At 41.1% G+C, this 12,266-nt stretch overlaps 1 protein-coding gene across 5 annotated transcripts in view; it reads right to left on the reverse strand.

Annotated features, from left to right (window-relative positions):
• Nucleotides 1-256: 256 nt before the first annotated feature.
• LOC105448925 (single-stranded DNA-binding protein 3) overlaps nucleotides 257-12,266 on the reverse strand; it is a 46,237-nt gene continuing 34,227 nt past the window's right edge. For 4 of the 5 annotated variants that reach the window (XM_011687797.1, XM_011687799.1, XM_011687796.1 and 1 more), the window contains 4 exons: nucleotides 11,301-11,512; nucleotides 11,029-11,199; nucleotides 10,661-10,861; nucleotides 257-4,107 (listed from right to left, as the gene is read on the reverse strand). In XM_011687797.1, coding sequence (XP_011686099.1) covers nucleotides 4,003-4,107; nucleotides 10,661-10,861; nucleotides 11,029-11,199; nucleotides 11,301-11,512 — 689 coding nt within the window. In that variant the 3' untranslated portion in view covers nucleotides 257-4,002. Of the gene's footprint in view, nucleotides 4,108-9,160; nucleotides 9,392-10,660; nucleotides 10,862-11,028; nucleotides 11,200-11,300; nucleotides 11,513-12,266 lie in introns of those variants that run through there. The other variant, XM_011687798.1, reaches the window with a different exon arrangement.

Below are 12,266 nucleotides of genomic sequence, written 5' to 3' on the forward strand. Positions count from 1 at the left end.
ACAAAATTGTAATGTTCATTGTAATTATGTGCACATTTTAATTTCTTTTGCAACAGTAAAAAAGTAAAAAGGAATATATTTTTTTACGGAGCTTGTATTTCAATGTTTTCTCTAGCTGTATAAAACAGTTTCACTTACCTGTAAATCTTCAAAGAGAGACTTCGATCCTCCGCATTGAGATCTCCCGTCCGGTGACTCGGACATCTGAATTAATTATCGTCACGCGAGATTGGGGGAACGGAAAACACAAGGCTTGATAGGATATACAGATGACATTTATTTAATTACTTTATTATTTATGCTACTGAATGCTATACTCGTAGTAGGTATTTCTATAATTATGTCGATAGATCATGCGTGAATCCGTAGAATGCGTGAGGTCTGCCGCGCGAGTTTTACAGCCCGTGTGTGAGACGCGTGTGTTATAAATGATTACGCGTACGTGTGTAAGTTAATTACAAGGAGGAGAAGGGGAGGAGGGTGGGAGGGCCGGACGCGAGGGTTACATGGGAAGGATGGACGCGGCTCCGAATATGCGGGACGCGGTCCGCCCCGTCTCGAAGAGGTTCTCGCCCCGTCGACCACGCGCGATCAAGCGCTCCTGCCCGCTCCGATTTCTCCGGCTGTTTTTTTTTTTACGCGAAGAGAACACGCCGCGTGCGCGCGACTCGATTTACATAATACCTAAGTTTTCTCTCTTTTCTTCATGCCCTTCGGTCGCGATCGATATCGGATCGGTCCCTCTCGATCGCGAATACGTAAACTAATAAACGCACGGACTCGATCACTATCTCGAACTCCGCCTTCAACTCTTTCACTCGATGGCTTTACGAATTTTTCACTTCTCGGTCCCACCGAGAGAAGACCGTTCGTCAAAAGAGGAGTTCCCCGTGTCACGATTTGATAACTCAATCTTGCTTAAAGTAGTGAAAGAGTTAAACGCGTTTTTCCTCGGGAAAGACAAATTCTTGCGTTTTCTTTTTCTTTTCTATCTTCTTTTTACACTCGCACGTTTCGCATTGCCGATATACATTCTTAAATAAGAAATGCAAGAGGCGCGAGATAATGATTGAGTCCGCGATGTACATACATTTAAGAACTTAGCAATATACATGTACAAGGACGTAACATAAGGCGCAGCTCCCGTCTAGGGATTGCGATGCTCCATTGCCATCAGCTTGTCCGAAACTGGACCAAAGTAACTCGACAATAAAATTACCCAATTGTCCTCCTCCGTCGCGCGATACGCGTCTCGATTGATCATTCAGATCTGTTCTCATCCGGCAATTGCACAACCCTTTTCACGCTTTCTGCACTTAAAACGAAGCAACTATACGTTTACGCTTTGGAAAGAGAAAAAAGGAAGAGGAAAAGCGTAGAGGGTATGCATCCGGAGAGAACAGGCTAAATGAATTAATGCAGCGCGCCCAGAGAGAAGATCCGCAGAAAAAACTCCTTATGGAAACTCATATTCTAATTCTTTATACAAAATACCTGTGTAAGATATCCTGAATTCAACGCTAGAGAGAGAGCGATCGAGATTACCATTTTTTTTCTCTTATCCGCCGAAAAAGAAGAAAAAATAATAATCGACTGTGCGCTAAATTAATCTGTAATTTAATTATCGAGAGGACTACTAGGTGCGTTTTTGATTTTATGAAAGGGACGATGCGCTTGAAACGACTCTCAACAAACATGTATATCATTAAATACATAATTGATCGATGATACAGCAGTGAAGTTCGATCGGCGATTTTCAGTGTTTCAGATGTCTGAGTCAATGGGACGTCAAAACGAATTATTCGGCTTTGGAAAAAACGTATCGTATATAAAATCTAATAACAATTTCTCTCGCGTGTACGATATATTATTTTCACATACAAATTGAAATCATATAAAAGTGTTCGATCCAGCATTATCTGAAATTGTAACAATGTAGAGGTCTCAACAATCATCACCGGTTACAAAGCACAATAGACATATTCATTTTCCTAGCACGAATATTTTTATTAATTTAGCCATTAGATAGGCGTATTTTTCACAAAAATCGTAAATACTTGATGACTGCAAGATCCAAGCAGCCTCTATGTATCGATATATTATTTAATATTATTGCACAATAATAACATGCAAAGATTGCGCTTAATTAAACTGAAAGGCCATTACTCGTGAAAGGATAATATGTAATTATATAACGAGAAAATTATTATATTCAATATAATTATGACAACATATCTTCTTTTTCGTGAGAATAAAAATTCAAATTATGCTAGATTTGAAACCACGATTAGTTGCAGCGAAGGTTCAAGTTCGGTTTCGGATTGCGATACCTTGAAACGTCACGATCGGTCATCGCGGAACGTAATCGAGGAGAAGTTTAGATCCTGGCAGAATACTTTGTAACCGGTAGAGACTGAGCGCTCCTTCTTTTCTTTTCGTAAATTCATTCGGATCGTTCGTGCCGAGATAATCGCAATACTTATCGTATCGGTAGAAATAAATTTGGTCCTCGCGCGATCGTGACGCCAATCGGAATACCAAAAGATCTCCCACGTTTGGGCGACGCAGCTCTAGTCCTCGCCGTCGTAAACGTCTTATCGCGCCACTGCTGACGACTTTACGTATCCATGGTTCCATATAACAGCTATATAACAAAGTGTTCTTTTTTTTTGGCTTTTTCTCTCTTTCTCTTTTCCGATAGATTAATCCTCCTGGTAGTTCAAGCGGTCGTAGTCATCCGTCTTGCGGCTCTCACGACGTTGATCGACGTCGACCTGGTTTGAATTTCCTCGAACCAGGTCTCAATTAACGATACATTCCTCACAGTTGCATTGACTATGACGACCAGACTCGTGCCTGGCTCTTGCCAAATCAATATAATCAATTGAATTCAGCTACAGAGAAAGAGTTAATCATAGTTAAATTGTACGACCACAATCCTCGATTGTACGAACTTGGCTGTATAACAGAGTTCTTAATAGAGATTGTTGCGCGGAACGGATGACGACTACGATCAAGAATATTTATTTAGAAAATTTCGCGGGCTTATCCTGGAAATTCGACCGTGATCCTGATCGTAAAAATTTTCAGAAGTTTAACGTTTACGCTAATATAATACTATCACACACATGCACACACTCTCTCTCTTTCTCTCTCTCTCTTTTCGTCATGTACTAAGTAAGAGATACTGGAACAGTGTTCGCGGCCGCATCCTAAGGGTTGGACGTACGCTAAGCGAACGAATAACAAACGCGCAGGAAATGCGAATTTTTTAACTAAAAATAAAGTTCGAGAAATACTTTACTTCGTATAAGGAAATGCAGAACGAAAAAAAAAAGAACTCTTTATTGCGAGTATCCGATACAGGTTTGCTTTGATTGGCTCGCGAGAGCGGCACGTTGAGGGAAATTTTAAGTGAGCTTGACCGCGGTTACTCGTTCGCTCAAAATGGCGCGAGCACCCTCCCCCAAGGATAACAACACCATCAATGTTCGATACTGTACAACATCGCTGTGCGAGAACGTCGGTCGGTCGCGCGCGAGAGTCGCGCGAATTCGATGCTCTCTTTCTCTCTTTGTCTCTGTCACGAAGGTCGGTCTCTCCCGTCCTGACATCGTGGTCCTCCTTGCAGCAGCGCGCGACAAAAAGGATGGGGGGTCAGCAATGCGCGCAGAAGGGGGTCTCTTGCGCCCTTCCTCACGGAGATCGATCTAACGCCGTTCGACGGCTTCGGAAAGAAGAGAGGAGAGGAAGATCTTTATATGTGGTGAGGTGCATCAAAAGGTTTCCATCCGAGAGAGGGTTGAATGGGAAAGGAAAACGTACGGATGCACAAGTGATTTCACTGCGAGGAGACGAAGAAGAGGTAGGGGTGGTGGGGGGGAGGGGACGAGAGAAGGGAGAGAGAGGATGGAGATGGTTCTCGGACTAAAGGAAGAAAGGAAAAATTGCGTTTATCTCTTATATTGTTAATTTGGTCGGGGTCCAACGACTCGTGAAGAGTTATTGTATGAAATAATCGGGATGGTCTGAGTCCTTCTCAAACCTCTTCGCCTCCTCCTGCATGCTCTCCTTGATCTTCAGGATGGCCGCCGACTCGGTCTGATCCTGCGAATCAACCAACACCAGGCCGGTTACACGTAAACGATCAGGCAAGCCCATCAACCTTGCCCAAAGTTCTTTCTCCGCGCGCAGCGTCTTTCACCAGCGAGATTCGCGGGACTCTCGGTATAATCGCGCGCGTCGCGAATTTCTAGTTAAGGATAAGGCCCAGTTTTCGTATCCGGAGCTGAACGTTTTCCCACTCTCGTCGCACGTTAAATAAAGGAACGCGTGTGCCAGGAATCTGGCCAGTTAATTTCTTACGGCCAGACGGCGCGAGAACGTATCCGACTTTCGCGACTTTACGACGGATGGGAGCCACGGATGTGGACGTAACCGAGGAGTCCCGCGAAACAAGATCCGTCCTCACCCCCGTGTGCGAAAACGCTGGCCGGTGAATAAAAACGCTTTTTAAAAAGCGCAACGTGATGGCGGTGCGTCGTGTGAAGGGGCCGGGCTCGTGAAACGAAAAACTCCGGTGGGACAGGACACTCTGGAGTATGGAGGTGTGTCGGTCTCGTTGTCGGGAACCGGAAGAAAAGTTGGGGGCTTGAGGTACTTGTTTTGCTTTAAGGGTGCTCTGACCCACAACACATGGACGTTACGTAAGATAGTGAAGCCCGTGTCGAGCCGAACATAATACAGCAATAAGAATAATAACGATAATAAATATTAATGATGATGTGATGATGATAATAATAACAATAATAATAATTAAACACAACGAAAAATTCATTATCGTCGCCTGCCCCCCCACGCACGCACACCTCACCGATTATAAACGACAGGTAGTACAGTGAAAAAAAAGGTACTCTAGAGAAACTCGACGTGTCGTCCTTCACACACTTATGTTTTTTTTTTCATCATCCCCCCTTTCAGCGGAGGACACTCTTCCGCCCCCTTCGGAATTTTTGTCTCCGCTTACTTTCCGTGTCTCGATCTCGCAATCCATCGATACGCTTTGCGCTGACGCATCCATGTGCTACAGGTCAGTACAGGCTAGTACTATATACAGCTATCTGTTCTGCTCTAGTCCGATTTTTTTTACGTATGTATCTCATCACGCAAGTGAATAAACACTCGAGAAACGTTCAACGAGAGTGCAACATCGATCATGACAATGTGTTCCACAGCCGCAGCGATAGTGGTGCAACGTCCGGCTTAGCGGAGATCAGTGTCGGAGGGTCGGCGATCCGAGAGTCGGCTTGAAAAAAAAATCAGCGATTTTTCTCTTTCTCGTTCTCGCGCGAGCAAGACACTGATCTCGCGCTAATCGGACGGATGGTACGAACAAAGCGACGAGTGAAACACAAGTGATGTGTGTTGTTGTGTGATTAGCACAAGTGCAAATACACGGAGACGGATAGTTATATATAAATACGATAATAGCCAGCACCCCTCGAAGAATTGTAAATTCGTAAATAAAAAAGAAAAACGCAATAATCTCAGTGTAACGATTACATTTATTGTCTCGATCTCTCGCCTGGCTTATAGGCATATATTAATTATGTTATCCATTCCAGCGAATAGGTTTCGGCTTACAACGAGGAGTAATATCAAGTAAATTCGGCATTAAGGGTACCAAACTGCGTACGTCCGCGTTTCGCGAGTCTCTGTTTGCATTACCGACGAACGAGGAACAACGTCGGCGGGACAAAAGTCGTCGACGATTGTTTCCGCTCGAGGAAAGTCCACGACTCTCTGTCGTGGAGAGATCAGCGCGTCGCGCAAATTATACCGACGAAGGTGCTCAATTTCTCATACGAAATCGCGTATTCAAGCTTCGTACCCTCAATGCGCCGCTTCTTTGCCGAGCTCTTTCCTTCACTCATTGACTCGTATGTTGTACGTCCTCGCATTAAAAAGAAAAGATTATGCGACTCCACAAGCGCGCGTGTACTTTCTTTTCTCCGTTTGACGTATACGGGCTTAAAACGGCAAGACGGCAAGAACTTCCGGGATATCGGCAAGCAGTGCGCTCTGCTATGACCTGCAATATATATCTCTCTCGCTCTTTCTCGTGACAGGCGGTAAACAATTCCTGATCAAGTGACAAGCTTTAATTACAAGATAAACCCGCCACCACGTCGTCGTCCGCGCGACTCTTTCGCGGTCGCAACTTTATCAGATAATTAATATTTCGTGTACTTTTATCCCCGAGATGTTCGTTACGTCATTTACACACCTGCGCCAAAATGTCTTCACGCACATTTTGCGAATAAAATATATAAATATATATATATATATATATTAAATGGTGTGAAGCAAAACACCCTATTTTCGTAACGATCAATCTGTTAATCCACGATCCCAAACCGAAATGAGAAGCGTTAAAGAACGCCCAAGAACGTTCGCAGCAAGGTAGCTTTTGTCAAAAAAAAAAAGGAAAAAAATACGAGCTTTCACAACGGGACAATAAAAAAAAAAAAACTTGCAGCGTCTTGCCGTTTGGTCCCAGAGCATGCACTTGCGCATACGCACATTCACTCCTCCTCTCTCGTTCTCTCTCTCCCTCTCACCCGCATTCTCTCCGTGTATTTTTCTTTTTTTTTTTTCTTTACATAAAATTCCATCGATGTCTCGGCACTATAAGTTAATTTAAACATAATTAATAGCAGCACAGTATAGTCCAGTACTGACCTATAATCAATGCGGACGGATGGATTCCGGGAAATCTCTCGCTTCTCTCACCCTCATCTCGCATTTTTTATCTTCCGTTTCTCTACCTACACTCGCTCTCTAAGGTTCAGTACTCGCATGTCTACGTTATATATATATTCATACAAAAATAATAACGTTTGCATATATATACATATATATTATATATACATGTATGTTAATATATTATATATATATAAATATAATTATATATACACATATATTATATACATACATATATAACATATATTTCTCTTATGTACCTCTTTCTCTCTCAAGTACTTCGTTTAAGCTACCTGCAGTAAGCCATTCGCCTCGCAATTACCGCGTGATCTCGAGCTACGTCGAAGCTACGCTGAGAGAAATCCGCCTCTACCGTTGTACAATGTCAATCGGCTACCAGTGTCAAAGGTGAAAGCTATATCGATCGATTAAAATTTACATGAATCATCGTTGCTCGAGTCGCACCAAACGAATAAAAGGTATACGTAAACTAAAAATTAAAAAAAATAATAAAAAAAATCTGCTTTCGAAAGAGATTCCACCTCTCGTCCTACGACGGTGACGCTAAAAATTGAGCAAGTGACGAGCTTTACATACTTTGCACGAGAAACGACGGCGAAACTGAGCACTAGCGGGTCAGCGCGAAACACGCGCGTTGATTCTGCACGAATTTAAAATAAATTTAAATTAAATAGGAACGATTCTAGTTAATTTAACGCATTTATTACACCGCACGGGCGGCACTCACAGACTGCACGAGAGAACGATTAGAAGCACGACGCGATGTCGCAGTACATTAATCTAATCATCCCGAAAATGTGGATGTCCCGATTGGGAATGCGAATCGGAGATTCTACAGAAACGCGCGAGCTTCCATCGTAAAAAAAAAAAATCACTTTTAATCCGTTGATCCGTTCACACGCGTTCGCGAGCAAAGAAACGGTGTATCCCGTGATTGAGACGTACGTACAATACATCAATTTCCATTTCGCAATGCTAACGACGACTGCAAGAAGGACAGAACGCCTGCTCCCTGAAGAGAGCAGACTGTGAGCAAATAATTGGAGGGATTCGGTCCGAGCTTGCCTAGACTGTTCACCTTATTACAGAGTCTCGTGATCGTTATTGCAACATGTGCGAAAGTTAAAACTGCTAAGAGATTCACGTGGGTGTAAAGAGACCGCGCGCGCGAGATGTCCCCTCTCGCAAAGGGATTCTCTCACATGCCGTGTAAAATCGTTTACAGTTTACACCGTTAACTCTATAATGCAGTGAAGAAACGGGGTTTGAAACATCAAACTCAGTGTCAAATACAACTCAGAGTGGTGCGTTCAAACGAGATTAAAAAAAAAAAAAGAAAAAGAAAACAAGAGCGTAAAAATCGATTAATAATTATGCGATCAGTAATCACAGTAGCAGACAGTTATATACGTATATCCTATCGTGTATGTGTATGTGTGTGTGTGTGTGTGTGTGTGTGTGTGTGTGTGTGTGTGTGTGTGTGTGTGTGTGTGTGTGTGTGTGTGTGTGTGTGTGTGTGAAAATGTGTGTATAAGTGTGTATATGTATGGGTTGTCTTATGTAACAATCTTCACGTGATTTTTCAGGCACCTTTACTTACGACCTATGTATAATTGTCAAATAAATATAAATAATAGAAAATAATCTGACAAATCTTAAGTAAATATTAACTACCTCCGTAGTAAAATATAGGTATAGCCCAGGGATTGAAGATCGAAATAATTTTACTTTAGCAATTGTTCTGATACCGTGTGCATGCTTATTCTTATAAATTCACAATAAATGATAAATATCTTGAATAATATTATTCGACGTCAAACGCGGTATCCAGTCGAGATAGCAAATTTTTCCGTTATAAAAGAAAAAAAAAGAGTATATAAATCAATCAATCAACTAAACCAATTTAATATTCACGCGTTAGCATTATTATGTGTTAGCACTTTAAATAATACAATCGTTATAACACCAAAAAGCTATGTATAATTATGATGATATTATTTATACTAATTGGTTTTTTAATTATATAATATATATGTGTTGTATAAAATATATTATATATTCTGATTATATATTTCAATTGTAAAACAAACCGGCAAGTAATCGGTACTTTTGTTATACCGTTTTCAATCCCTGGTGTAATCATAGTAACGTAAAAAAAAAAGAAATATCTAGTCTTGCAACCTTTTGAGTATTTAGAGAAAGCATATACATATCGTATTCCTATACACGGCGAGGCGCGCGTGTAAGAATAATCGTTGTTCAAGTATCTGCGCCATTTAGTGATAGCGGTTCAATTAATGAGCGCTTAAGTGCTAATCCTAATCGAGCAGGAGCAATCGATAACGACCGCACGAGTATCATTACTTTTTCCTCTCTCTTTTCTCGCTCTGGCCTGCTACGAGCTTGAACCACCGGCGAAACTACATATGTGCCGGACTATAGCGAAACTATTAGCCGGAACGCACCATGGAACACGTGAATACGCAGCGAAATCCGCGTACGATGCTTTTCCGCATTACATGTATATAACCGGCACACACCACGTGCGAAGTCTACGGCATCTACGAACTCGGGGCTGGCTCCAAGGCGACTTGATTTTTTAAAAAAACTGTCGAGAATACAGAGAAGGTGCACGTACGTGATTACTGATAACTCTCTTCGCAAGCCTCGCAAAGAACATCCGCGACGCCGTCACTTCCGGATTACGACAAAACTTTGCGGATTGTGCAAGATAACTGAAGATTATCACAACACGTTTCTTGGTTACTCGTAAAAACTTTCTTTAAAAGATTAAATTACACGTGCGAACGATAGAAAAACAAAAGAAGTTTGATAAGAAATTTGTAAGAGCGTCAAATTGAGTAAAAACGGAGTAGTAAAAGTTAAACGCGTTTATAATTATATATATCTACTGCTACACGCAATAATTAAAAAGAAAACATGTTCAAATAAATTTACAAATATTATTTTGAATATCGAGACTGAGCTAATTCCGTCTCATAAGTGTACATTTTTTTAACAAAAGAATCTTGCCCATTTTCAATTATCAGGCAAAATCGCTAAAGTTTCAGCAAAATCGAAGATGACAGCGTCGTGACTGTTCCTTGTTATATCCTACTGATAATCTCATAAAACATGTAAGATTAGCATGTAAAATCGTATACGCGATTGAATCAAAAGTTCGATTACTTTGTCGCACGAAAGTAATTTGGTGTTTCACCTTATAAAGCACGCAGAAAGAAGAGACATTTAAATGTGTATAAATTATTTTTCATAAAATCAATGTAAATAATAAAATAAATTATATTAGGTCTTGTCATCTTTCTGCCCGCTTTACTGCATCGTTAGACGTGTTGTTAGTGTGATAGTAGTTAGACGCAACTTCAGCGAATACGGTTATGACAAATATTAGATGCGACCAAATGAACGCTGATTAAATTTACCAAAATACCATGTGACGCGTGATTAAACAGAACACCTTCCGAGAAATTTATAGGGACAAATGATACGCTGTAAGAAAGCATTAACAAGCCTGTTGGAGCGAGGCTGAGGATAAAATCCCTTGAACGAGACTGAACCCATATTATTTTAGCAAAATATGTGAATATCCGCCGAACTGATAGAAGCGCTTGTGGCTGTTAATTGAGATGATTAGAAGGGCAACAAGTTGTAACATGGATTCGTATGCCGCAAAAATGACGAAATAATAAAGATAATAATTTAAAATAAAATTTTAAAGATTCGCTCATTAATATATATATATAAAGATGATGAATAAGAGAGGTGATTTGCCAGATAAAACGATGACATACAAATCCAACAACAACACGTCGAGTGACCATTAGAAAAAGTCATTAAACAACCTGTGCATACTTACATTCTCTCCAGGAGCTCCGAATCCACCCAGATTATAATCACCCATTCCGCTGCCGCTATCTTCCCGTGGTGTACCAGGACCACCGTTCGCTGGACTGTTTTTCATCCCGTCGAGACCGTCACCGTTTAAAACCGGACCCATCGTATTGGGACCCATGGGTCCCATTGGACCGCCCTCAGGTCCGCCGCTCATTGGAAAATCCTAAAATTTATGTCACATTTATGTCGCATGTAATACAGGTACGCAAACGTTTGGAACATTAATCACTTGTTTGCGACTTATTAAAAACAAATTTGCAATAAAGTTTAGCAAAAAAAAAAATTAAATATAACAGAAAATATAATAGCTGCTATCATTTAGTAACTTACACCCGGCATATTTCCCCCAGGTACAGGCTTCATTATGGTATACATATTTTCTCCTCCGCTGTTGCTGCTATCCTGTGGGCTAGGCATGATAGGTGTACCGGGTCCCGGCGGACCCGTTGATCCAGGCGGCCCTCCGTAGTTGCCCGGCGATGACGACGAATAATTCATTGGCTGCATCACAATGAGATGTTAGACGCTCGTATTCGTTAATACAGAATTAAATATTGGAAATAGATATCGAGAAATAAAAATTAATATGTATTTATCTATACCGTAGATGTGTTGGGTTGCCACTGTTGTCTACCACCCGGAGCGGCCATACTCATCGGTGGCATTCCAGGACCTCCCGGCCCACCTGGGCCCAAAGTGCTATTGGGCGGTGGACCTCTCATGCCTGGACCGTAACTGCCAGGACCCATCGGTCCCATCCCTGGACCTCGCGGAGGATTCATTCTCGGGTTCATTGGGTTCATTCCCGGTGGACCTATGGTAGAAAGTGGAGTCTAGTAAATTCGATCGTTAAATACGGGACTGTTAACGTTTTTTGGTCTAGCTCTATGTTAATGCTAACTGCTAATTACGATTTTGTGGATACTAAACGACAAAAATCGTGGATTTGTAGACTCTAAGATAAAGTAACTTGTGTATAAGACTGGGCTCCATAATGTGCGATATAACATTAAGTGCGGGCTCGAAGTGCCGAAAATTGAGAGTCATGCTTTGCCAAAGGCGAGCTCGAGGTAAAGCCGGTGGATGACATGCCGGTCAAGCAACTGTCACCACACAAATTAAAAACATAGTGAAAAGCTCATGCTAAAGATAAGAAACAGCATGGTACTAAATTGCGAACAGTTATTACTTGAATTATACATTCAAACATAAAAAAAAGACAAAATAATTTTCGTTAGCTGTATTATTAAAAAAATTCTCAAAAGACCTAATTCCAGATAAAAGCGACACTTCTTGGCTTTATGCGACAGTTTATCGTGTAACACCCATAGATCATAATTGAATATTATTTCGTTCAGGACATAACAGAACGTAACATGATAATTAATGTTCTGAAAATATATATTTGTTAAACACAAACATGATCAGCCTATCTTTTCCATCTGCATATAGCATGATCTCATAATGCGCAAAAATGTTCAATTAATATTAAATGTAAGCTTGTTATAATACACTAACAAATATAAATAGTTTTTTGTGTTAATTAAAAAATGTCCAAGAAAATTCAA

The sequence above is a fragment of the Wasmannia auropunctata genome, unplaced genomic scaffold, assembly GCF_000956235.1.
Source record: "Wasmannia auropunctata unplaced genomic scaffold, wasmannia.A_1.0 LD336078.1, whole genome shotgun sequence".
NCBI lineage: Eukaryota > Metazoa > Arthropoda > Insecta > Hymenoptera > Formicidae > Wasmannia > Wasmannia auropunctata.